The following is a 27,299-nucleotide window of genomic DNA, read 5'->3' on the forward strand; positions in this document are numbered from 1 at the left end:
TGGGAGGGAATACCCCCAGAGAAGAAAGAAGGTGACATTCTCATATCTCGTTATAAACACACTAACCTCTAGATAAACTGTACTTTTATAGTGAGAGAGTCCTTATCTATGGGATGCTTTTAGCAATCCTGGTGGAACTAAGCTTGCCTCTGGGAAATAAACATGAAATATACTGATTTATAAATATCTCTGACAAATGTCACACATGCAAGTAACTGAGTATAAAATGGAAATGTTTCACGAACAAAAGGGCTCTCTTCTTTGAAATTTATGTCCCCATATATGTAATCTGGAGACTTTGTATATTAACCGGGCACAGAGTTTATCCTAATGTGGCAAGAAATGAACTGGGTAGACAGTTTCAGATCTCTCCCTGCTTTTCTTGTGCCACACAATTACTCTGTCCTGGAAGCTACATTGTATTTCAATGCAATCACAAGAAAGGTATAAGAGCACAGAGGGCAATTCATCAGTATCAAGCCACACTTGTTTACTTCTGCCACATCACACTTCAGCTAGTCAGCTGGCTGAAGAATGCTTTGAAAGTTGATCAGAACTTTCTCCACATGAAAATGAAAACCAAGTTTGAGTCTCAAGTATAAAATACAAGAGTTTCAAACACAGATATACTCAGGAAATGCAATTATAGTATAATTTATGAATGGTCTGATTTAAAGAGAGTCAAATTAGACATAAATGGAGGACAGCTGATTAATTGCTATTTAATTCCTATTTAGATGCAGTATAGTGCTGTCATGTTGATATGACCAGTGATGGAAATGTGATTTTTAATGTTAGGAGAAGCAAAATATAAGAAAAAACACGCGTGTAGAAAAACACATGATGTGTATCTAGACCTACCATTGACTTTGTATGATTTTTCTGCAAAGTGTAAGTAGCGCAGATTTTGCTGTTCATCCAAGGGACAGCAGATTTGGCCACGTATCCCTTGAGTACTGATGTGTGCCTTTGGCCTTTGGCAATTATAAGAAAGTGGCAATTCTCATTTCTTGACTCTTCTCTGGAAGAAGCTGCTAGGAACAACTGCCTTCTAAGATGTCAGCACATGGACACATAATTTGCTAAGGTTCACAGCTGCTCCTCATCCTGGAGGGTGTGAGCCCTCATCTGGGTCTTTTAGGGCAGGTCTCCTTCTCAAAATGTAGAGATAAGCCTAGTAAACGTGGGCATGCACATGACAGGGCTCATTTTCAGAGATTCATGAGCCAGAAGGCCCCTGTGGAGGACTCTTCAAGTTTATCTGAGCCAAATCTTTCCGTCCCATTCTGGCAGAACTGAAAAGTGGCCACTTTTATCAGAAGGGTGAGCCTGGCCAGATACAGGGAAGGTGGATGCTGTTAGGACTGGGGTGGGGAACATGGTGTTTACTGCAGGCTACAAGGCTGAGAGGGTTGTTTAGATGGGGGACTGAAGGGAAAGAGAGGAGAACCTTAAGGCTAGTGATGGGGAACCCTGGGATGGTAAGCTATTTTAAAGGCCCACAGAGAGAAAAGAGAGTTTTGAATGCCAGATTAGATATTTAAAAAAATTTAGACCCCTCCCAGTTTTGGATAGAGATATTGAATACCTCATATAAAGGTTTGGTGTAATTGCAACAATTCAGGAAAAAAGATCACTTGCCTAGTTTCAATAGTGCAACATCACTCTCAATTCCACAAAATGTTTTAAGCTATTCTGGGTTTTCAGAGTCCTACTTTTCGGTTAAAAAAAAAAAGAAAGGAAAGAAAAGGCACTGCAAAATCCTTCCAGGAGTCCTTCACACATAGCAAAAAGGACGCTCAAGGAACGGAGCTGTAGAGAACAGAATAAGGCTAGCATATTGGAGTCTCAAATACTCTGTATAGCAATTGTTGGCAGGAAAGAGAGGTGGTGTGGAGTCCTGAATAGAAGTCTTGGCTTTTGAAGTAAGAAGCTGAATCATATTCAAACTGCAAAGTGAGCCATAATTGCTGGTTTTCAACAAAGTTTCCCACGTAAGATTACTGAATTGACATTTTCCAAAGAATAAACTCACCATGTAGCACATATAGCCCCACCTCTCTAAAGTTCAGTGTGGACCAGGCTGCTTTAAAGGCAAGAGAAGACATTCATCATTTCGACCTGCTTTTGGTGAAGGCAGAGGAAATTAGTCCCCACCAGAGCCCGCATCATCTTTGTTCTGGCCTCAGTGCAACCTTGAAGCCTCCTGGATGTCAGTGTGGCTCAGCACATGAGGAAGTTTCCTTAGGCAGTCAGCGAATGGCCCCCAGAGGGAATTCTGTGGCTGGCTCTTTAGATGCAGCTCGGCTGAATCTGAACCTGTGAACTCGCTACCTTGTCTCCTAGCTCTTCTTCCTAATGACCTCAATGACACCACCACTCATGGACGTCTTGGTTCAAATAGAGTTCGTGGTTCTGTTCAACTCTCAATGCCATGGAGACCTATTGACCTTGACTTCCAAATGTGTCTCATCAGAGTTCGTTTTTCCCTCCTCCCACTGCCTGTATACAGGTTCTGCCTCTCTGTTCCCTGCCTCCCTATCCACATCAGCTATGCTTCTCCTGGCATCCCAGACTCCACTCTCCCTTTGCTCTAAGGAATTGTCTTTAGAACTACTATATTAACCATCTTCAAATATCACTTTTAGTAAGACAACTATTTCTTTTTTTTTTTTAAAGGTTGTTTTATTTCTGGACAATGCACACTTTTCTTTTTAAAAAATTTATATATATGTATATATTATATAATAGATACATAATATTTTTTCCCCCAGCACCACGTGGCATGTGGGATCCTAGTTCCGTGACCAGGGATCGAACCCGCGACCCCTGCATTGGAAGCGCAGAGTCTTAACCACTGGACCGCCAGGTAAGTCCATACTATTTCTTTTCTTAAAAATCTCCCTGTTTCTTCAATGCCTCTGATTACTCCTGCAGGAGGGCAATAAAACAAGACACCTAGCAGTTTAACAAAATTTGGATAGGCCATTCTCTGGTATCAAAATCTGAGCCTGAAAATCACTACCGGGTTGCTTGATCAGAAGAGAGTATTGATAGAGCTCTGAGTGGTTTACGCTCCAGAGGGAAAAGCCTTGTGTCTTCCTTCTATAGAAAGGTGGCTATGGTTCAATTATGCTGGCTTTGTTTTAAATTTTACTTATTTAGTTATACATTTTTAAAAGCCCTTCCTTCCTTTAAAGATACAGTTTATACAAATACAGAATATTATAGCTATTTTCCATCATGTACTTCCTAGAATTAATACTGGGGCTTTTGGCCAAGAGCAGTACAATTCTGACTAATAAAAATGTCTTTAGAGATATGGATCAGATTCTGAAAAAGTCTCTCAGTTTGTATGCCCATGCCTGCACACATTAATTGAATTGCTTTTGTTAATTACATGTCATCAAAATGATATGGGCTTAGATGAAAATGTGTATTACAGAGTAGGATGAAACATCAAGGGGCATCCATTCTGTTCTTCAGATGTATCTGTGCCGCTGTTGACAGCAAATTTAAGTCAGTTTAAAGGAGGCCAGTCACACCAAAGAACGCTCTTGAAACTTCAGAGAGCTGATCAGATGTCATATGAAGATCAAACTTTGCCTCTGGGAACCTGAAATGTTATCAGCCTGCTGCCTTTGATAAGTCAAAGTTTAAGGTGGATTTAATTAACATGACATAAAAAGAGAAGGATATTTGAGGTATTGATTCTTCTCCAACAATTCTTTCCTCACATGAATCCTATTCAGAGACTTGGTTCCACTATATCCCAAGTTACAAATCTTCAGTCCATCAAGTAAAGCATGCATCGAAAATGTCCAGCTATTGTGGAAATATGGCATTGACTATAATGCTTTCAAACAAGAGGAAAGTCTAACAGATACTCAACACAATGAAGGCACAGTGCATGCTACGTCCAGATTAATTTTTAAATTTTACTTACATAAATTTTGCCCTTGTGTAAAGATTATTTACTTAGAACTAGTAATCACTGAGCACCAACTATGTGCCAAGGGCTTACACAAAACTTTCTGTATATAAACCTCACACCAACCCTAAGACATCTGACTCAGAGAAGTTACATCACTGGCCTAAGATCACACAGTAAAAAGAGAAACCTGGAATTTAACTCAGGACTTTGGATTCCAAGTCCAGCTTTGTTACACAACATTTCACTACCTCCCTTTAGATAACAGATTTTGATTTATTATAGAGACAATATAAGGACCTTTCACTTAGTGTTTAACAGACATAAAAGGATAACATTTATAATAATTTAGCTCATTTAAAGGAAAGTCCCTATGATTCAGTTTCACAAAGGTGATTGCATTTGTCTTGTAAGGAAGAATTGTCTCCTATGAGAGGAGGAAACATCAGGGAATGTCCGTGTGAGATACAATTTTAAGAGATACCACGGAGGGCTCCAGTGTTCCCTCTCCACCAGCAGCTCTCTTTCTTTCTCTCAATTTTTTTCTGGCAATATTTGGAATTCTATCATTTAAATGCATTATTTTACATACATTAAAACTTCCGCTGGGTCTTGGTGCTCATTAAATTAGGGTGACATAGGGCTTAGCTTACATCCCAACTTGGATGGATTGATGCTTTGTGATGAATGGAATTCTGAAATCATGTCCAGGCTCAATAAGCTCAGCTGTCAATGTCAGTTAAGGGAGGGGGCAATCGAACTAGTTTAGCAGTAGTAGTAGTTAAGTAAAAACAGATTTTATTTTTGCAGTCACTATTTTATTGTGATTGCAATTTTATTGCTTTATTTTAAGCAATCACTAACACCTCAGTGTGAATTTATCTGATAACTTTCTTAGCAATTAGAGGAAGGGGAGAAGGAAGAGAAAGAATAATTCTGAAGCTAGAGCTGGGATAATCGTATAACATTGTGCATACCAGGGAACTTTTGAGAGCAAAAGGGGAGTCTATCCACAAAATTCCAGGAGAGTATATATAGGCTGTGACTAGATGATATGGTAATCTTAGCTCTGGGGAAAGACTTTCTGATAAAAACATATATTAAGGAGTTAATAAGTCCTTCAAATAAGACCACCAAAGTCTTTTTCCTGATGATATGGCTTTTTCACAGCTATGGTGTCCAGTGACCATTTTTCCCTAACAAGAAAATTGCACCTGGGTAGGATTCCCAAAAACCTTAGAGAGATTCACTGTGAAGCACACAGCACATGATATACATTCGGTCAATTTGCAATTTTTCAGAGGCTGATTATTCAACTAATGCATTGTCTTCTGGACCCTTGTTTTATTTCTTCCACTGATTAATTTAACAATATATCAGTTCTGATAAGAAGGTTTGATGGGGAAGAAGATGAAGCTATTACATGAAATGAGTTTGGGGAATTACCAATAGACTTCAATTATCCGTGTTACTCCTATAGAAGGTTGACTGACTGTGAAGAGTGGTGATTCAGCTGGACAGCCTTGTTATTTCTAAGACAGAGCTATCCTTATTCTTTTTGTCACTTTTGTACAGAATATACATTATAGTGCATTTGTGAACATATAGATCCTCACTTCCCCAATCCCATTATCTGTGATTAATGCAATTAAAAATATAATCATAATCACTTAAATCAGCTTGCAGTAATATATAATAATAAAATAAAGGAATAAAGTCTCAATAGTCATGCCTTTCACTGAGGGCCCATGTTCCTGATACAAAGAAGAGAAGAAACACTGGTGAGCTACTTTTTTGAAGGCAAGGAAAACAACTATAGCCCACATGGTGTATGACACGTGGCATATATGGCTACTAAATTGTCTTAAAATGCAATTAGTATGTAAGCTTAAGAGAATATTTAAAATGAAAGGAATGTGCTATGAATATTAGAAAAATATTGCCAGTACTCAAAGGTATTGACTTCTCCTGCATTAATTTGTAACAATCCTTCCTAAATTTAGTTGGATAATGTCTTTACTCATTCAAATCTTAATCATACTTCAAAGTCCAAATTAAGAGGCACTTGTCTATCTTGAGATATGCCTGTGTAGTTACCTTACATAATTATTTAACTTATTAATTATTGTTTGACTTTTCACATGAGGAACCAGTATTATCTCCCACACTAGACTGTAAATTCTTCCAGACCAGGGGCCATTTGTGATCTATCCTTGTATCTTTCTTCAGGATGTAACAAAATTTTAAAAGTATTTGGGTTGGACTGTATGGAATTACCCATATTTGATCATTTTTGATCCATAAAAAAGTCAGTTTCATATGGTTCAACCTAATACTAGTTGTTCTAGAAATAATTGTGGAATGAGTAGAATTATATTTAAAACTTTAAATTCATATATATATACATGAAGTCATTTAGAATAGATGACTGAATTTTTATTTTACTTTTTCTAGTAGCTGCCCAGTCCCAAACAGCCCTATTAGTTCATTAGCTTCCAGACATGATTTTTAAAAAATGAATATGACTACCTATTTTCTAGGGAAATAAGCATAATTGAGATAACAGATCATAAAGTACTAACTCTCTCAGCACGGTAATGCTAATATTGAATTTTTTTTCTGGCACTGCTTACTTGTTGATAAAATCATTCTTTAGAATAATATTAGTTGTAGGTAATCATTATTTTGAGTGCTTACAATATGCCAGGCACTGTTCTAAACATTTCACATCTGTAAACTCATTGAATCTGCACCTCAACCCTGTGAAGTGGGTAATATTATCTTTTTCAGATGAGCAAATTGAGGCAGGAAGAGGTAATTTGCTTGAAATCACACAACTAGTAATTATAGAACTGGGTGTCAAATTCAGGCAGTCTGGCTTCAATCTTTCTTTTAAATGTCACTGGAATTCTAATCAATAGAAATAGAGTTATTTAAAAATTAGAATAAATTAAAAATCATTTAGCCTTATGAAAGATATAGCATCCGGTGAAGACTTTATAATTTAGAGTTACAGAGTTGAATAGACCATACCTAGGGCTTGAAAACCTGCTGCTTTAGCTCTTTCATAAGTAATTCAAAATCATTTTGAATTATAGTGCCTCAGTTTTCTACATTAAAAACTGGAATTCATAGCACTGAATCCTCTATAAGAATTTTATGAGGATCATATAACACATGATGATAAGAATCCTTAATTAATCAGGCAGGTATATTTTTATATTTGGTTATGAATATATGCATGAAAATATTTTGTAAAATTATGTTTAATGCTACTTTTTTAATAATCAATATATGTTTTCTAATGAAGATATTTGTTTTCTTTGGTACTTAAAAACTATACAATATCACACAAGCAGAGAATACATAAGGCTGCTTAACTGGGTACAGTAATCAATAAATTGAAATATATATACATATATAATGCACATTATGTATACGTAATTATATATACATATACAATATGATTAGTAAAAAAATTATCTTAATTTATAGCTATAAGTACTTTTTATAATTGAACTTTGTTTTAACAATAAATGAACTAATCCAGTGTGATTTCCTCTAAGTTTTCATGAAAAGGAACACACTTTCCTCTGGAATTCAGCATCAAATAGTGATAAAAGCATTAGATGAGGAATTGGGCATTTGGCTTTAAATTTCTGGGCCTGAAGTTGGATTGGCTGGAAAAATCGGACAGTTAAATTAGATGATTTTATGTTGTTCAAATGACAACTTTCTGCAAGTGTCTTAAAGCAAGATTTGTTTATCAGTTCTAAAATCTATACTCCAGGAAATGCAATTCTGTTCCTAATAAAATAACCAGGCATACCCTTCCCTTTAAGAAAATAGCAAAAGGAGAAGAGCCATGAATTTTTCTTAGATATAGACTTAGGAGCTTAATATAATGTTGGGCTATTCAAAACCTGTGAAGATTTTTCTGCAAGGAGATCCAAGAAGCCGTTATCCATGACTATGTTTGGAAAGAGTTATTAGAAAAAGTTGGAGGTGTGGTGAAGCACTGGAGGCTTAGAATTTTAAAATCAGACCTTCTTTCTGAAATGCTTGAGTTTTCTGATCATTTCCATGAATTAGATTTTTGAATGTCATCAGGGGGTTGTCCTGGAGAGCAAATTGTGGGTGATTTTGTGGTGTGTTTTTGTTGCTGTTTCTGCTTTAGAAGAAGTGCTTGAAAAGTCAAACTAAACTAGTCTTCAAGTTCAATCGTTGAGAAGAGAGCAGTGTTAGGCAGTGTTACCTTCTTACACGCAGTGATGGAGCTACCCGAGCTACTTCCCGAGCTGCCGCTGGCGCTGCCCTGCTGCAGTTCCGGAACCTCATACATCAGGGGTGACTCCAACTCGCTGTTTGTGCCCCAAAACACAAAAGAGAACACATTCTGGTGAATCATCTCCATATTCAGAAAGAAAGAAGCATGATGTGGTTTTATGGAAAATCATCTTTTCAGATTGTGCTGAACACTGCAAACCCTCCTGCTGACATTGATATTTGCCTCTTTGTTGGTTTCACTTTTGTAATTGGTGGAACCACTATGACTTATTCCGTTGTGAATATAAAATTGCGACCCATCACCTTCCAGTGTAGGTGGATGGACACATTGCATCTGCATGACTTCTAGCAGGGTTGACATCTTTTCTTAAGCAAGCAGTTTTAAAACCCAAGTAATATCCTTTCAATTTTCACATTAATTCTGCTCGGCCAAAATGGACACATAAAGAATACTCATTTTATTTTTTAAAATGAGGGAAAAACATAATTTTAACTGGGAGGCAGGGTGGTACCATGAAACGAACATGAGCTTTAGAAAACACAAGTCATCTCTTTATCATCTCTGTGGCTGGAGATGGTATCTTAACTTCTCTGTCTCCATAATTCTAGACTTATATCCTTTTCCCCGATTTCTGTCAAATCTTGGTGGGCTTGACTATATACGGGGCTGTATAAATATTTTAAAAGATTTGAAATTATTTCTGCAGCCTCAAGATGTGATATAAATTGAAATTATTTTTAGAAAATATTTTTAGAATATTTAGAAATATTAAGATTCAGAGGGTTTTTTTGTGTTTAAATTAGGCTAAATAGTTTTCTTCTGAAAATATGCAAATTTGGGTTTTAAAAAAAAATGTACTGATATCTCAAGTCTACACATTTTATTTTCATGGTTGTTTGCCACATAGAACATGTACAATTCATTAAAATACATTTTTTGGAATACTGTCTAATGATTCTTTATGTAATTATCAACCCAAAATATAGAATTTTTTTCTTAAAAGAAGCACAATAGAAAATCAGTTAAATAAACAATGTATTTCTGAATAACATATAACCCTCATGCTTTAAGTTCTGAATTAGTCAACTTTCACTGCATTGCAATTAACCATAAGTCAAATATTGCATATATGTAGTCTGTTTGTATTTCTATTATTAATTACTATGAATAAAATTTTTACATGACTGCTGATGGTGCTATGTAACAGATCAGAAATTTGGGTAAAAATTTCAAAGAATAATTCAAGTAAAATCTGCTTTATTTTAAACTTTATGTATTATTTTCTGAGAAATTGCCACCTTGAGGAATAGAATGAGTATAATTTAAATGAAAAGATAGCACCCATGTTATTTTTGTTGAACTGGGGAAAGGTTGCAGAAGGAAGGAAGGAAGGAAAGAAAGGAAGGAAGGCAAGGGGAAGGAGGGAGGGGGAAAGGATGCAAAAGCTAACTGGCTCCAGATACTGGCTATAACTTCTTAGCCAGGATACTGCCTAGCTTTTCAGGGTCTGTCTCTTCTTTTATAAATGAAATGTTTGGAGTAAAGTCTGTGGTCCCTGCTAGCTATGGACATCACTTTCAAAATATCATAGAGAGTCTGAGTTTTCAGCCATATTTTTACAGGCTTCCCACACATGGGGTTATAGCTTTTTATGCTATTAAGTGTGATTCTCCCTCAAACGCAACTGCAGATGTCCCTCTGAATGCTTTCTTGGCCACAGGACAGGTTGGCTTTTACACAAACACCAAACAGGTGAGGTTCCAAATCATTTTCACGTGGAAGACAGGACCACAGACCAAGCTAACTTTGGGCTGTAATAACTTGGCCCATAAGTCAGAGAAATTGTATATTATTTCTTCTAGGAGCCAAAGCTCCATGTGCAGGAGTTCAGGCTGAATAGTCTACAAAGCTACATGTCCTGTTTGCTACTGTGTCCCTTAGGCAGCTCTGGTGAGCTGGTGGATCACTTCCATCCAGGCCACCAAAGGACTTATGTTCAGTGTTAGGACACTTCCCATGTCTCTTTGCAGGGTTATCGGTCCTGAGAGTGGGAAGTAGGCAGACAGAGAAGTAAGGTGGAGACAAACCTGATATAAAATGGAGTAGAAACAGAGCTTCAACAATCTGTGATCGTTCTAAAGGGGGATCACATCTAACTTAGGGAGAGTAGGTCCAAAATCAGGGAGTAATGGGAACATCGGGAAAAGTAAAAGATCACCCATGGAAGTTCCTTGTTTTCCCATGAAGCACACTGTACATGACTGCAAGTAGCCATGGGTGCTATAGTAATTACTATGCACATTAAAGTTTAACTGCTGAGCTAGTCTAGTGGGAAGAAGAAATGACGTCTACCCACATGTGTCCTGAAAGCCCTTCTGCCTTTAAGATGATTGTGAGATCCTGGACGGAGATGAAGGTGAAGAAGGGAATTTGAAACTGTTGCTTGCCTGTAGGGCTCACTCCATTTGTTCTAAGGCTAAGCATGTAGAGCATTAAAAAATATATATATATTTCTTTATTGTTATAAGAATTAAATGAGGCAATAGAGTCACATAGTGGGACTAAAATCTGTGCATTACTTCACAATAACTGTGAGGCAACTCCTTGCACCAAAGCCAATGCACCTTTTACTCTCCTGAAACACATTATGAATCAATTTATTGACACCTATATCCAAAATATATCTAGAGAGGCATATCTTTTAAATCACGTGACATGGATGTAAATTTCCAGTAGGTGGCTACAACACAGCCCAATCTGTTCCCGTGTCTTTGGAATGGAAATGGAATTTTTAGAGTATTTGCAAAAATGTTGTCTCTAGAGAAGCAGAACATTTGCTGCTACAGGATGAGACAGAGATGGCAAGAACATGAAACTCATGCATTTATTAAAATGAGTTCAAACTGACATTAAAAGAACTGCTGTCAAGATACAGTACAGCCTTATAACTTGCTCCTAATGGGTATGGTTGCAAATACTTTCCTGGGACATTTTCGTTGGATTTTGACAAGTGTTGACAGTATTTATTAAGCACATCCTTTCAGACTGGTTTCATGCTGAAACTGCTAAATACATTTCAACGAGGAGGAAGATGAAGGTAGGAAAGAAAGTACAAAAGCAGAATTTAAAGTAGTGACTTTAAAAATATTATAGGAAGAGAAGCAGACTCCTTTGTAGAGCGATGTTATATATGAATTGCCCGAGTCCTGAGCTGTCACCACACTGCAATCATTAATGATTCATGCAGTGTGAATAAGTAGGTCACCATCGGAAAATAGCTTAAGGAATATTCAGTTATTTCACCAGAGAGTGAAGTGTCCAGTTACTGGAAACTGAGTTGTTTATACGCTGCTACTCAAAGTTTGGTCTATGAACCAGCAGCATTGATATCTCTTGGAAGCTTGTTAGAGACCCAGGAGCTCAGGTCCTGCCCTAGAACTGCTGAATCAGATCTGTATTTTGACATTAAACTCAGGTGATTCGTATTCCCATTAAAGCTTGAGAAGCATTTATCTAATGTATTAAGTTAAATATACATTCTTTTTTGCCCTTGAGCTGTTGCACATGATGTTACTTCTTTTAGAAGCACCCTTCTCAGTCCCCTTTCTTCCTCCTGGATAATTCCTTCTCTATCCTTTGGGTCTCAGTCTATAAATCATTTCTTGCACTTTCTCCCTTCCCTCTTTCTGCCAAGGAGGCCACTACTCCTCTCCAACCTCCATTGTCCAGTGCACAAACACACACATATGCTCTCACCTCTTCCCACCCTCTTCCCAACACTCAACCCAACTCAAGAAATGAGATCGACACTCTTCTTGTGTGTTCCAACAGCACTCTGAACCTTATCCTGTTATAGCATTTGTCAAAATGATATATAATTATGTAATGTTTGTCTGTCTCCGCCTTTAGGCTGTAAATACTGAAAGATTAGGGACCCCTTACAATCTAGGACAGTGCTAGTCAGTGATGGATGCTCAATTAGTACTTATTAATGTTGTTTTTTCTTATCTTTCTGAGCATCCTGTTTGACCTCAAAAGATTATGCACAAAAGAGTGTTTGAATTCAATGCTTAATTTTCTGCAGTGGTGACATATGGTGAGGTAAGCCGCATCTGAGAAGATAATCTGAAGAATTTCCCAGGATAATTCTAACGAAAAGGGATCCTGCTGCTATTGTTGCGAGAGTCTAGTAAACACAGTGAAAGTTAGACAATTTTAAGATTCTGAAAGGTAAGATTTCTTATCTTCTTCCCCACTTAAAGAATGCTTTCAGTGAAATATAGTAATTGCTTTGATTGTCTCAGTTCTGTTAAGGATATCCACTCTTGAGCTTTAATGCTAAATCCTCTAATCGCGACACTCGGAAAAAAAATAAAAGCTCACATCTATCAGAAGGAATTTTGAGCAAAGAATCAAGTTGCTCTTGTTAAAGCCAGTTTAACAATGTGCCACAACCTAGAATTTAGAGGATTTTAAAATACACATTTGTGTGGTTCAAAATGAAAATTTGCTAAAGTGAATGTCCTTCTTTTACCCTCAGCTAAAGGGATTAACCTGTTAGATGAAGCTCAGGGGTTTAGGTTAGTCTTTCAAAAACTGATTTGTTTTTGGAAACATACAAAAACCCTGAAAACCCACAACAATCTTGAGAAAGAAGAACAAAGCTGGAGGCATCACACTCCCTGATTTCAAACTATATTACAAACCTATAAAATAGTGTGATGCTGGCATAAAAACAGACACATAGATCACTGGAATAGAATAGAGAGTCAGAAATAAATGCACACATATAGGGTCAATTAATTTATGACAAAGGAGCCAAGAATATACAATGAGGAAAAGACAGTCTCTTCAGTAAATGGTGTTGGGAAAATTGAGCAGCCACATGCAAAAGAATGAAACTGGACCCCAACCTTACACCATACGCAAAAATTACCTCAAAATAGATTAAAGGCTTGAACATAAGACCTGAAACCATAAAACTCCTAGAAGAAAATATAGGCAGTAAGCTCACAGATAATTTTTAAAATCTGACACCAGAAACAAAAGCAAAAAAAGCAAAAACAAACAAATGGGACTGCGTCAAACTAAAATGATTCTGCACAGCAAAGGAAACCATCAACAGAATGGAAAGGCAAACTATTGAATGAGAGAAAATATTTGCAAATCATGTATCTGATAAGGGGCTAATATCATAAATATGCAAAGAACTCATACAACTCAATAGTAAGAAACTGAACAACCCAATTAAAAAGTGGGCAGAAGATCTGAATACCGATGGCCAATGAAAAGATGGTACATGAAAAGATGCGCTACATCATTAATCATCAGCGAAATGCAAATCAAAGCAACAATGAGCTATAACCTCATGCCTGTTAGAATGACTATTAGTAAAAAGACAAAATAACAAGTGTTGGAGAGGATGTGGAGAAAAGGGAACCCTTGTGCACTGTTGGTGGGATGTAAATCGGTGCAGCCACTATGGAAAACAGTTTGGTGGCTCCTCAAAAATTAAAAATACAACTATCATACAATCCAGCAATTCCACTTCTGGGTATTTCTCCAAAGAAACCAAAACCACTCATTTGAAAAGATATATGCACCCCATGTTCATTGCAGCATTATTTACAATAGCTAAGATATAGAAACATCCTAAATGTCCATCAATGGATGGGTGGATACACACACACACACACACACACACACACACACACACACAGGAATATTATTCAGCCATAGAAATGAATGAAATCTTGCCATTTGCAACAACATGGCTGGACCTTGAGGGCATTATGCTAAATGAAGTAAGTGAGGCAAAGAAAGACAAATACTGTACAATCTCTCTTACATGTGGAATCTAAAAACATATACATATGTGTGTGTATATCTATATCTATATATCTATATCTATATTTATATCTATATCTATAAAACAAGAGGGAGAGGTAGGTGGGAGAAATAGGTGAACTGTTGTTTTGTTTTTTAAATTTTAAATAAATTTAATTAAAAAATGATTTGTATTAAAAATCACGTTATGTTAGTTTCTTTTACCTTCATCTTCTGACCAATCATCTATTGACAAACACTCCCTCCTTGACCAAACTTTAGTCAAGTTCCTCTGAACCATCTTTTCAACTAGATTTTGACCTTGGTCTGCTGAGCCCAGTGTTAACAAAGAATCCTGCTAAGTCAGTTTAGTAAAATTCTCCCACCCTTGATATCTACTCAAGTTCCTCATCCTTCACCCTTAATATCTAAGTCCTTGGTCAGCCTCTAGCAAGAATCCTGTCAGGCCATTTTAGCAAGGATCCCCCTCCCCTTGATATCTCCTCTTAGTAATATTCTATCCACTGAACCCCTCACCCAGCCCAATGGTTATAAATCCCCAATTGTCCCCACTGTATTTGGAGCTGAGCTCAGTTCTATAAAGAGTTATCTCTCTCCCCTACTGCAGTAGCTCAAATAAAATGTCTCGCATTTCTAACAAGTGTCTGGTGCAAGATTTTTCTTCTACACTGTGTAATCTTCTGTTCCATCTCTGGTAAGAAATTCACATTTTTTTCCTTCTGTACTCATGTTTTTCTTTTCTGGGTTGGAGACATCAGAGCATGGCTTTCTCATCATGTCATCCATGAGAATTAAATATGTCACCAGCTTATCAGCGACTAGCAGACCTACAAACTCCTCATTAATTTTGTAGGATTTTACAAAAAGTATTACAGGAAATGACTATTCAACCCTGAAAATATTTAAAAAACCATCGTTATGCCCTGTCTTAATTTGTAAAGGTGACCAAAGAACTGTAGAATGGTGAATTCCAGACTTTTTGATCTCCTGGACCAGTAAAATAACAATAACAACAACAATAATATTATAAAGCAACCAAGCTTTTATTTTCCCAAATAAGGACCTTTAACGAAAATCCTTTACTACTTCTCTCTCACGTTCATTCTTCAAAGAAGGGACATTTAAACAATGTAACGACGCTATGATACATTATCTAAGAATGAAGACTATTTCTTTTTAAGAAAAGATGGTTGACAAACGTCACTATAATTTTTGGTCCTCAGATCAGTGAAAATGTTGCGGACCTGAGTTTGTGTACTTTTTGTGAGATACTATTAAAAAATGACAATAAAAAGAGTATAAACAGATCATTTATTATTAATCATAAAACCAGTGGCTCGACTGAACAATATTCTATGGGTCAGAATACTGTGCTTTGCAAATTCATATACTACCTCTGAGTAAATAGATGACGACAAATGATGGCCTCAAGAATTTAATCACTACCTTCGGAGTTTATTTTTGTACCTTAAAAGGTAGTTTCACAATCTCAGCCTTCACCAAGACCCCAAGAAATAATTTTGAAATATAACTCCTTGTTCAGAAAAGAGGATCAAACAAAAGAACAAGATAGCTTAGCTTTCTTCCCCCCTTCTGTTAATGAGGGCTAGAGGGAGACTTTTGAAAACATACGCCCTACAAATGGTGTGTGCAAAAATGTTATTTTAATGTCAGGCAAAAAGTACCCATCACTGTTGCTAAGTTAGTGTTGCATGAACATGCATTTATACATGAAGACCATTAGATGCTTACTATTGATATATTTACCCCAAAGTGCTTTATTTCTAAAAAAAAGATTTAGGTGATATTTGTTTGGAGTGTCAAAACACAACATATATGTCATTGCATTCTGCTGCATCTAGATTTTAGTTCAGATACGTTAATAATATATGTTACAGTAACCACCTCCACTCCCAGCTAATTTCTGTTCTTCCACCAAACCACCTGGGCAAGTGCCTCATTCTGTTATACAATCTTCTCTATATTACTTCTGAACATATTACCATCATTTAATGCATAGCAGGTGCTTAGCATCTATGGAGTGTTTTACACAGTCTTTTAATTATATCTGTTTTATAGATGGGAAATCAAGGATTAGAGGTAAATGTAATCCAAGTTTATATCACTGGTAAATAAGTGATCTGAGACCTGCCCTTCTTCTCTTATCTCTACATCATGTTATTTTCCATTGTAACTTCTAATTTTCCTTCTAATCCTTTGTTTCTATGACCATGACCTCTAAATGAGTCCCAATGTAGCCAAATCCTAGTGCTTTGGTATTTGAGAAACCTAGGTTCAAGTTTCTATTTTACCACTTGTTAGCTGGATGAAATTAGACATGTGACTTAAACCTCTCTCAGCATTCGTTTCCTCATCTGTAAGATGCAGATTATAATACAAGCTGTGTCATGGAACTGTTCTGGTGGTTAAATGGGGTTATTCTTGTGAAACAGTAGCATAGTGTTGGCATAGGGAAAGCACTCAATATTAAATTGAGACATGATACCGTGTTAAGCCCTGTAAATTTACTTACTCTTAAGAGTCTCCTTATCAGATTTTAAGTACATTTTGATAGTAAATTAAATATAATACATGAAGGCCTTTTGAATAAATGCATAAATACTTGTTATAGTGACATTCTTCTGTTCTCAGTTCTGAGTTTCTAAAATATATACATACTTATGCTGACTCTTGACTATTACCATGAGGTTATAAAATAAAGAATGATGAAACTTTTTTAAATCCAAGAGAACATAAAATTCATTCAGTTAGTCTAAAGCTGTACAAATATATGGCCTGTTCAGACACACAGTCTTATATTTGTCAACATGGGGAAATATTCAGATCATTGAAGCAAAGCCCCAAAGCTTACAAAGGACTAGTCTGACTTCAGTGAAAATTTGAATTGAAAGTGTTTCTTGAGGAAAGAAGTTGTATTGCTTAAATGCTACTTTAATTGAAAGAATTTAATGAGACTAATAAATACATAAGAATGATTTTTCTAAAGCATTTAATATGTATTTTCCTCTGTGTTTCTGTTTGCCCCCTTCATTTGCTTGGCAAACCCTTTCTTCCGAGATACTGGGAGTTAGGCTTCTGTGAAGCCTCTGCTTCAGGTATCATCAAAAATCACATTGTGGAACTGATATAAGAAATGTTAGGAGAGGGAGGAAAAGGGATGTATCCTGGCTTGAGCCATGCATGTTGGTCATTTACATTCAAAGTCAGTTATATGAAAGTGGGTTAATGAAGAAAAAAGGAGTGAAAGGAGAAAGATAAGAAATGTAGGTGTGTGCGAAAAATATGGGCCTGTGTCATTCTGATGTGTCTAGTGATTGTTGTACAGTATAGATTTTAAGAAGTCTTTGTTGATAAATAAGTGAGTGAATGAGTTTTGTTGGTCTCAAGTTAGGAAAACTGGCATACTATTCTGTCAATCAAGATAATATCTCATATTTTACATGTTGCTTCTGAGGGTATAAATGTATGTGGCTTTTTTGAAAAACCATCTGGACATACGTTTCACAACTCTTATTCATACATATTACTCAGTACCGCCCCTTACAAGAATCTATTCTAAAGAACAGACACTGAGATAAAGACTCACGTACCGGTTGTTCAACTCAATGTCATGAGTAGAGAAAAACTGAAAATAAATAATACATTCACTAATAGGTACATTGATGGAATTAGTATGCAGCTATTAAGATGATGCCTCTTCCCCATAAATACAGAATGACTTGGGAAAATGCTCCCCTGTTGAATGAATACAGTTGAACACAAAATGTTATACAATATGACTACTGATATAGGTGGCATCCTTTTAAAATGTAAGATTAATCAGGTCATTTCTATGCTTAAAACCTTGCCATAGGTTTGCATTTCACTTCGAGTAAAATTGTAAGTCGTTGCCACGGACTACAAGGCTCTATATGCTTGAAATCCCGTGACCTCTGAGACCTTGTGTCCTTCACACTCTTCCTGCCTCTCTCCACTCTGGCTACGCTGGCCTTCTTGCTGGTCCTAGGACAGGACAGGCACGCTGCTGCCTTAGTGCCTTCCCTAGCTGCCCCCTCTGCGCTTTGCCTGCAAAATCCCTTCATATTACCTCCTTCAGGTCTTTCCCAAATGCCCCTTCTCAATGCGGCTTTTACTGACCATCCTGTTGTCACCCAGGCCCCCCATCCCTGGCTTTTCCATCTCTCTTACCCTGCCTTATTTTTCTCATTATCAATATCATCTTCTAACATTCTATAGGATGTATTTATTTACTATGTTTATTATTTATTGTGGTCTCTCCTCCCTGCGCTCCCCCGCAGGTTTATTACCTGCTGGTTATAAACTCCAAAAATGTGGGGATCTTTTTCGGTTTTTCATGAGGAATTCTCAGGCCAAACATAATACCTGGCATATAGTAGGAGTTCAGTAAATGTTTGTTAAATCAATGAGCTAATTAAAACAAATGTATACATAGTTTCATACGCATAGAAACATATGAAAATGTTAACAGAACTTATCTTTGAGTAACAGGATTACTTGTGACATTTTCTTTCTTGTTCTTTTCTACATTTTCTAAATTCTTTACATTCTTTACACGTGTGTGTGTGCGTGTGTGTGTGACTCAAAAGAATTCTTTATTTTAAAATGTGTGATCTCTGTAAGCTCTGAAAATCTAGTGCTTATGAAAAACATTGGAAATGCAAAATCTATTATACTTACAGTCATAAGGAATTTTCCCAATTATTAAATAATTTTTTTCCTTCAAAATCTAATGAAATTTGCCATCTTAACATACAGGTTACCATTTTAGTGATGAGTTCTCATGGGTCCCGCCAAAGCTACTACAGTGGAAAGTGGATTAATGTGACTGTTAGAAGTAATAAAACAACAAAACAAGCAAATGCTGCCTTTAACCAAAGGTAACCTCCATGGCAAAGCTTTTATGCTGACGAGTCCTTTATCATGGTCTACTGCATATGAGCCTACATCTGGTTTTCCTTATATCTCTGGGGGATAAGGCTGTTGAACGGCTTCATAGTTGTCTATATAAATAACTGGCCAAATGAAATTAAACTTCGACAGTCCTATGGAGCAAGTGCTGGTTCTGGATAATGAGATTTTACTTAGATCAGGAGCAGAAGATCTTGGAAGCTGCTGGATGGCATTACCTGCACAGTTTAAAATAGCATCATCACGCCAAAATACCGATCACCTCAAAAGGAGTAGCTCCTGCTCTCCTAATGGGTAAGGACAGCCAATGCTAATGGCTTCATTTTTCTGAAACTATCTTAACAGTTTAAAGAATTTTTATTGAGGTCTTTTTTGGGCATATTAGATTATCTTTTAAAATATCCAAAGCCTGTAGGAAGCATCTCATGTGTTAGAATGAGGTTGAATAACATTCCTTTAAAAGGGGCAGGGGGGATAACATTTCCCGGATCATTCTGGCTCTCGGACATGTGGTAAGCATATTAGGATTTATACATCTGAGTCACTATGGAACCCTACAAAATACTTAGCACCATGTCTGCCAATTAATCAGCACTCAATAAATATGATAGGATCAATAAATGGCACCACAAAAATTTTAGTGATTTATCCCCAATTGTCAGATAAAGGTGAACATGATCTTTTTTTTTTTTTTTTTTTTGGGGGGGGGGGCGTTATTTATTTATTTATTTATGGCTGTGTTGGGTCTTCGTTTCTCTGCGAGGGCTTTCTCTAGTTGTGGCAAGCGGGGGCCACTCTTCATCGCGGTGCGCGGGCCTCTCACTATCGCGGCCTCTCTTGTTGCGGAGCACAGGCTCCAGACGCGCAGGCTCAGTTGTTGTGGCTCACGGGCCCAGTTGCTTCGTGGCATGTGGGATCTTCCCAGACCAGGGCTCGAACCCGTGTCCCCTGCATTGGCAGGCAGATTCTCAACCACTGCGCCACCAGGGAAGCCCCTGAACATGATCTTTTAATTCTATCTCTACGCTTTTGTCTGTGAGAGTCTATAGTCCTGAAATACAAATGTTAGTAAAACTAACATTTAGCTAGATATAATGTATATAAACCATAAGTGGAACTGTCATTTTTTTATCAAGAAAAAATTCATGTAAATTATAATTGCAATATTTGAAACCAATAGAATGAAGAAACATATAACAACATCCACACACTAAACAATATGCCATATGAGAAGATTTGTGATTAATATAAATATATATGTCAAAATTTAAAAAATATCCTTATGACATGTGATGTAGTGAAAATACTACTATGTGCTGGAAGTTGGAAGACTTGAATTTGGGTCTCAACTGTCACTTTACTAGCTTTATCTTGGGAAAGTTACTTAATCTCTCTGAGCCTCAGTTTTCTCATCTGTTAAATGGGACTAATATTATTTACTTTACTGTACAAGGTTTGCTATTAATGAAAGGAGAAAATCTCAGTCAATATTAATAGGTACACTTGGCTGAGCACCCACTCTATCCCAGTTGCTGTGACAGGACCTTTACATTTGTCACTTCATATCTTCAGAGTAGGGGAAGTGCTATTACCCTATTGTAGTCATAAGAAGACTGAGACAAAGAGGTTCGGAATTTGCTCAGAGTTACACAGTTAAGTGGCTTAATTTGGGATCCAAGCCTAGATGAACCTGACCCCAGTCTGTGATCTTTCCCCGAGGCCTGATGTCTTCACATGGTACCACTTGTTTTTGCCACATGCTAACTTTCTTAAGAACTGTGTTTTTTCAGGGTGCTCCCATTTCATGGGGACCCTGGGGTCCAGAGAAGAGCAATGCGGACAAGGGTGGGGGTGTGCAGGAGGAGATGTGCTGCTGCACCAGACTGGATGGATGGTCCTGTTGAGGGAAGAGGGGGACTTGAATCATAGAGAAGCATCACCAAACACACTACCAGGCCTAGACCTCCCTGAAAATGAAACAGAAAAACATCCTCCTTTTGTGGGTGGAGGAATGAGGAAAACTGTCTAAAAATATCCACCTCCTATCTAATCTTGATCATGGAATCCCTACTAATGACTTGGAGTCATTTAAACTAGAAGAGGGTAGCAGGAACCCAAAGGGATGGGGCACAGAAAGGGTAAAATTTGATGTTAAAAAAGAGGTCAGGTGCACAGCACAATTTGCAGTTTGGCACCATGAACCAGGAAGCCTGCAAAGTCACAGTCAGAATCTGAGGGTTGGGAGCCCAGGGGGCGGATGGAATGCTGGCATGAAAGAAGAGGCCCTGGTCATGACTTGGCTGTATGTCCCCCTGGACACCACACCCCACAACCAATCTGGATTCCTGGGAATGTCTCCTGGCGGACAAGGCAGCATAGAGGTAGGTGGGTGAGTTTGGTTCAACTACCCACATGGCTGATGGAGAGGACCACACCCACAATAAAGGAGTTACAAACACGAGCAGATTTGCAGAGGAAGCAGGAGAGGAGAAGGGTGGGAGGGAAAAAAGAAGCAAGTTTTAGTATCATTCAAGGAGAAAGACACAGCGGAGCAGGCTGTCTTTAAAAAGAACAAAAATAGCTAGACGATGAAGTTGTAATAATTTTTAGAAACTCAGAAAAGGTTTCAAAGATTGCATGCATATTTTCAGGTAGTGTCTGTCCTGGGTGATACCCTGGATGTGTGTCTGAGATTGGGCTCCACATCTTGGATGCATCAAAAGGTAAATTAATCTTGTAGATAAGACTTTCAGAGACTTCCAACCTGGTTTATGGGTATCTATAGGTGAGGATCTCAGTTTGTGCTACTCAAACTTACTATTTTAATATTAAGATTAATATTAAGAGAATAGTGGGGCAACAGATTTTTATGGACATTTGTTACAGCTTCATTGAAAGCCTTGTAATTAATTTTCTGTACAATGCTTACCTGTAGGCATGCTCTAGCTCTTTGTTTTTCAGTCAAAATGAATAGTATATTACCTCAAATCTCAAAGGCTATAAAGCCATTATAACTGTGACAAAACCAACAATATCACTATATGTTGGAGCACAAAATAAACCAGAAGGAGTCGGTGAAATTATCGTCACATCTCCATTGCTGGTAGTTACTGGTACATAATTAGAATTCAAGGAAACTTTACTGTGTGGATGAGGATGCCAGAGAACAAAGGCAGTAAAACATCAGAGATATCAAAGCAGGAGACACCTGATTTGGGGGCATGGGGTAGAGCAAAAGGCGTGAATGAGTGACCATTTGTGGTCACATAATGTCCAATCTACATCATTAGCTAAGGGTGATAGTTTTCTCCAGAAATGTCTTGCATGTTTTCTTGAGCTTTAGTCCTAGGAAATTCATATTTATTGATACCATAGAAATGATCTCAATAATCATCCAATAATTTATCTGCAGATTCTTTTGGATTTTTTACGTACACAATCAAAAAACTGCAAATGTGGAGAGTTTTGTTTTCTTCTTTTCCATGCCTTTTACTTTTTGTTTCTCATTATTGCCTTCCTGCATTGGCTAGCATCTTCACTGAAATGTTGAATAAAGTAATGAAAAAAAAAATCCTTAGAGTTACACCATCATGTATTATGTTTGCTGTAGATTTTTATGAAGTAAAATTTTGTATTTTTCTAGTATTTTTACAATTACTTGTAAAAGGATGTTTTTTTTTTATCAAATTCTTTTTTGCATTTATTAATATAACCATATTTTTCTCCTCTAGATTATTAATTTGAGGGCTTATAGTAATTGATTTATAATATTAAATCAGTCTTGAATTCCTGAGATCAACTCAATTTGATAGTAATCTATTATACTTTTTATATTTTGTGGGACCTAGATTGCTAATATTTTCTTTGGGAATTTTTTCCCTTTGTGATCATGAATGAGATTGAATTTCCTTTCTTCCTTTGTCATGTTGGTATCAAGGTTATGCCAGTTTCATAAAATATATTAAAGCTATTCCTCTTTTTCTGTTTGCTGGACGAGTTTGTGTACTATGGAAATTATCTATTATCATATGTTTAGCAGAACTCTCTAACAAAGAAAGAGTGGCGATTTTCTGTTGGAAGGGTTTGATGCTTATCGTGGTTTCTATTTCTTCTTGAGCTACTTTGGTAAGTTTTATTTTTATTCAAAATTGCCCATTTAATCTAAGTTGCATGTTTATGTATTGACATAATGTTTTATAATATTACTATAATTTTTTTAAAGATTTTTTTTTTTTTAATTTTTATTTATTTATTTATTTATTTATGGCTGTGTTGGGTCTTCGTTTCTGTGCGAGGGCTTTCTCTAGTTGCGGCAAGCGGGGTCCACTCCTCATCGCGGTGCGCAGGCCCGTCATTATCGCGGCCTCTCTCATTGCGGAGCACAGGCTCCAGACGCGCAGGCTCAGTAATTGTGGCTCACGGGCCCAGTTGCTCCGCGGCATGTGGGATCCTCCCAGACCAGGGCTCGAACCCGTATCCCCTGCATTGGCAGGCAGATTCTCAACCACTGAGCCACCAGGGAAACCGCTATTACTATAATTTTGTCTGTGATATCTGTAGTGATGTTCACTTTTTTTCATTCCTACAATTGTTTTTGTGCTTCACCCCCATTTTGAAATTAAGTATACCAGGGATTTGTCAATTTGATTTGCCTTTTCAAAGAACCATCTTTTGGTTTCTCTATCCTTTATAGTCTATGTTTAATTTCAATTGTATTAATTTCTGGTCTTATCATTATTTGCTTTCCTTGGGGTTATTTTGTTTTTTTTAAAATCTCAGAAGATAAATGTGTAGTATCATCTTTAGTATTTTCTTCTTCTTTTTTTAAAATGTATGCTTTAAGGCTGTAAATTTTTATCTTATGATGGCTTTACCTGCACTCCACAAGTTTTGAAATATGTCATGTTCCTTATCCTTCGAACCAAAATACTTTCTAATTTTCATTATAATTTTGTTGATTTTACTTCTATTTAATTGGAAAATTTTATTTACCTTTTCATTATTGACTTCCAATTGAATTCCATTTTTCTCAAATAACATAGTCTGCATAACATTAATCTTTGGCATTTGTTAAGAATTGCTTTATAATCTAGTGCATGGCCAATTTCTGTAAATGTTATATGTATTCTGCAAGTTTTGGTTGTATTATTCTATATATGTAAATTAAGTTAAGTTGGATGTGATATTCAGATCCTTTAAGGTCATATTGGTACTTTTGGATATTTAAAAAAATATTTTTGTCAATTTTTTCTGTTATAGTTCTGAGGCTATTTTATTACGTGAATGCAAATGTAAAATGACATGTGCTGGTTATTCAACCTTTGTCATTGTCAGTGACATACTTAACTTCTGGCAATGCTCTTCTGCTTTAAAGTTCATTTTGACTGATAATGACAAAACTATATCAGTTTTCTTTGGTTAGCTATTACATCATTTATATTTTTCCATCTTTTTTAGGATTTTATGTTTTTTTATTAATTAATTAATTTATTTATTTATTTTTGGCTGCGTTGGGTCTTCGTTGCTGTACACTGGTTTCTCCAGTTGTGGCGAGAGGGGGCGTCTCTTCATTGCGGTGCGCGGGCTTCTCATTGCGGTGGATTCTGTTGTTGAGGAGCACGGGCACTAGGTGTGCAGGCTTCAGTAGTTGTGGCACGTGGGCTCACTAGTTGTGGCTCGTGGGCTCTAGAGTGCAGGCTCAGTAGTTGTGGTGCACGGGCTTAGTTGCTCGGCGGCTTGTGGGATCTTCCTGGACTAGGGCTCGAACCTGTGTCCCCTGCATCGCCAGGTGGATTCTTAACCACTGCACCACCAGGGAAGTCCCAGGATTTTATGTTTTAAAAATGCCTTACCTTATTTGATTTTTTAAAAATCCAAATGATAACCTTTGCATTTTGATTGAAGCATTCAGTCCATTTACTTTTTTTTTTAGTATATCAACTTTTTTTATTGGAGTATAATTGCTTTACAATGTTGTGTTAGTTTCTGCTGTACAATGAAGTGAATCAGCTATATGTATACCTATATGCCCTCCCTCTTGGACGCCCCCATCCCACTTTTAATGTAACTGCTTGATATATTTAAAATGCACTACAATTTTCTTTTTAGTGAGAAATAGTATTACCAATTTTTGTCTGTAAGAAAATATTTGTATTTATTCTTGCAGGATATTTTCACTGAATATAGAATTCTAAACTGGCAATTATTTTCCTTCATATATCAAAGATATCACTTCATTATCTTGGGAATCCCAGTTATGCTTTTGTGAAGTCAGCTGTCAATCTAATTGTCAATTTTATTTAAAGGCATTGTATCTTTTTTTCTGGCTGCTTTTAAGATTTTCTGTCTATCTTTGATGGCCTGTTGATATTTAGCTAATAATTTATTAAGTTATCTACTCTTCAATTCTTTTAGTAAATTTTAAAGCAATTTTAGTCATTTTAAGCAAGAGGAATGATGAATAATTTTAAAAATATTACTGGAGTTAAAACTGATAGGCCTTGAAAATTATCTCATGGTGTTGGGAAAGACACAGAAAGAAAAATATTACCAACAGATTTCAAGGTTGAGAAACATGTGGGTGGGACAAGAGAGATCTAATAATGTTTGTGAGCAGACGAGAAGATCAAAGTAGGAAAAACTGACCTATCTCCTGAAAAGCTTTTCATAAAGAATTAGAAGCAGTTGGATGGGGAAGGAAGTAGATAATTAAGTGACCTAAATGTACCTACTTACTCAGTTAAACATTTCACGCAATAGCAACAAGCTGTAGCAAAAACAATAACAACAATGGTAATAATTATTACCATGGATAATTATTGTATAATACTATAATTAGGTAATAATAATTATATGTTCCCCTCAGAAGTTAAATAAAACCATCTTCATTTTAAAATAAAGTTAAGTGCATAGCTAAAATGACTTCCGTTTTTCAAGATGGACCTGATTTCAAATCATTTGCTGAACTGTACTTCAAAACCACATACTTGGTAGAGTAGGTGTCTTGATTTTTAGTTTGAAAAACATGGTACTTATATATAGTTATGAACAGCACACAGTCTCTTTCTTGGAAAGCAAGCATACTTTAGAAGTTTACTTCCACACGATATATCAAACTGCTCAGGCAGAGAAAACACAACATGTGAATTTATTAATAATCTTATTAAATCTTATTTTTTGTGTGTTATAAATTCATTATAACAATACTTTGTCATTGTGTTTGTAGATTTCTTTTTGCAGGAAAACCTTAAAGAAAGTGACTCGCATACAAAGTTGAAGTAGCATGCATGATGCCTCCCTGCCAGATCTGAATTGCTTTCCCCACAAAAACATTTTTACCCTAATGGAAGTTGAGTAACACAGTCCAGCATATTAGAGATGGCTCTTTACTCTAGTTCAGTTTAAAAAAGCAACTTTAAAGTGATCAGGTTTTAGAATGAGACGTAAAAATGGAGGAAATAATCGAACATCTATTTTCTCTTTTCTCATGGGTTCATTCAACTAAAATAATAGTGAATGAATTAATAAAAACAGATAAATGAAGCTCATCTTAGTAGGTCCCAAGCTATAATGCTTAAATACATTGAGCTTTCAAGAGAAAAAAATATATCTACGTTTTCCACTTCACGGAAAATAGTATGTGAGCCAAGCGACATGTAAACCATTCTCAATGTGCGAAGAATATTAGGGAGATTTTTATGGTATACCTCTAAGCTTTTATATTTAAGAGGAAATTTTTAGTTAAAGTTTTAATTTGAGCAACACTTCAGAAATTGTAATTACAGGTATTACTAGCTAAATTATATCTTTGCACAATTTATAGATAAAATTTTAAGCCAATTATACCAGCATCTCTGTTTGAAGGTTAGCAGTGAATACTCTTCTCACTCATTCAGCGGTAGCTATTTCTGAGATAAAACTTGATAAGAGTAAAAATGTTTTGCTTTCTTAAAGTAGATGATGAGAATAAAGCAGTTGGAACACAAATTATTAAACAGCTATAATCTATATGCAACTATTATTAATGAGAACCTCAAATATTAGGCCACATATGAATTATAGCAGCATAAAAAGGTTGTTCACGAAAAAGACCATAAAATATGATACATATATATAAATATGCATTTCAGATTTTATAACTCTGTAGATGCTCAAATAGCCAAGATTCAAGAAAGTGCGGCTTGTTCTTAGAAATCACATTTCATCCTTTCTAGGGGAAGTGGAGCACAGAATTTTAGTGAGGTTGAGCAGATGAACGGGTTCCCTCGTTATTAGGACAATATA

General features: G+C 36.5%; 1 protein-coding gene across 1 annotated transcript in view; it reads right to left on the reverse strand.

Annotated features, from left to right (window-relative positions):
- SPHKAP (SPHK1 interactor, AKAP domain containing) overlaps positions 1-8,345 on the reverse strand; it is a 120,692-nt gene extending 112,347 nt beyond the window's left edge. Inside the window, exon 1 of the mRNA XM_061191283.1 lies at positions 8,187-8,345. Coding sequence (XP_061047266.1) covers positions 8,187-8,345 — 159 coding nt within the window. The remainder of the gene's footprint in view (positions 1-8,186) is intronic.
- Between the last annotated feature and the right edge of the window lie 18,954 nt (positions 8,346-27,299).

The sequence above is a fragment of the Eubalaena glacialis genome, chromosome 1 (assembly GCF_028564815.1).
Source record: "Eubalaena glacialis isolate mEubGla1 chromosome 1, mEubGla1.1.hap2.+ XY, whole genome shotgun sequence".
NCBI classification, from domain to species: Eukaryota; Metazoa; Chordata; class Mammalia; order Artiodactyla; family Balaenidae; genus Eubalaena; species Eubalaena glacialis.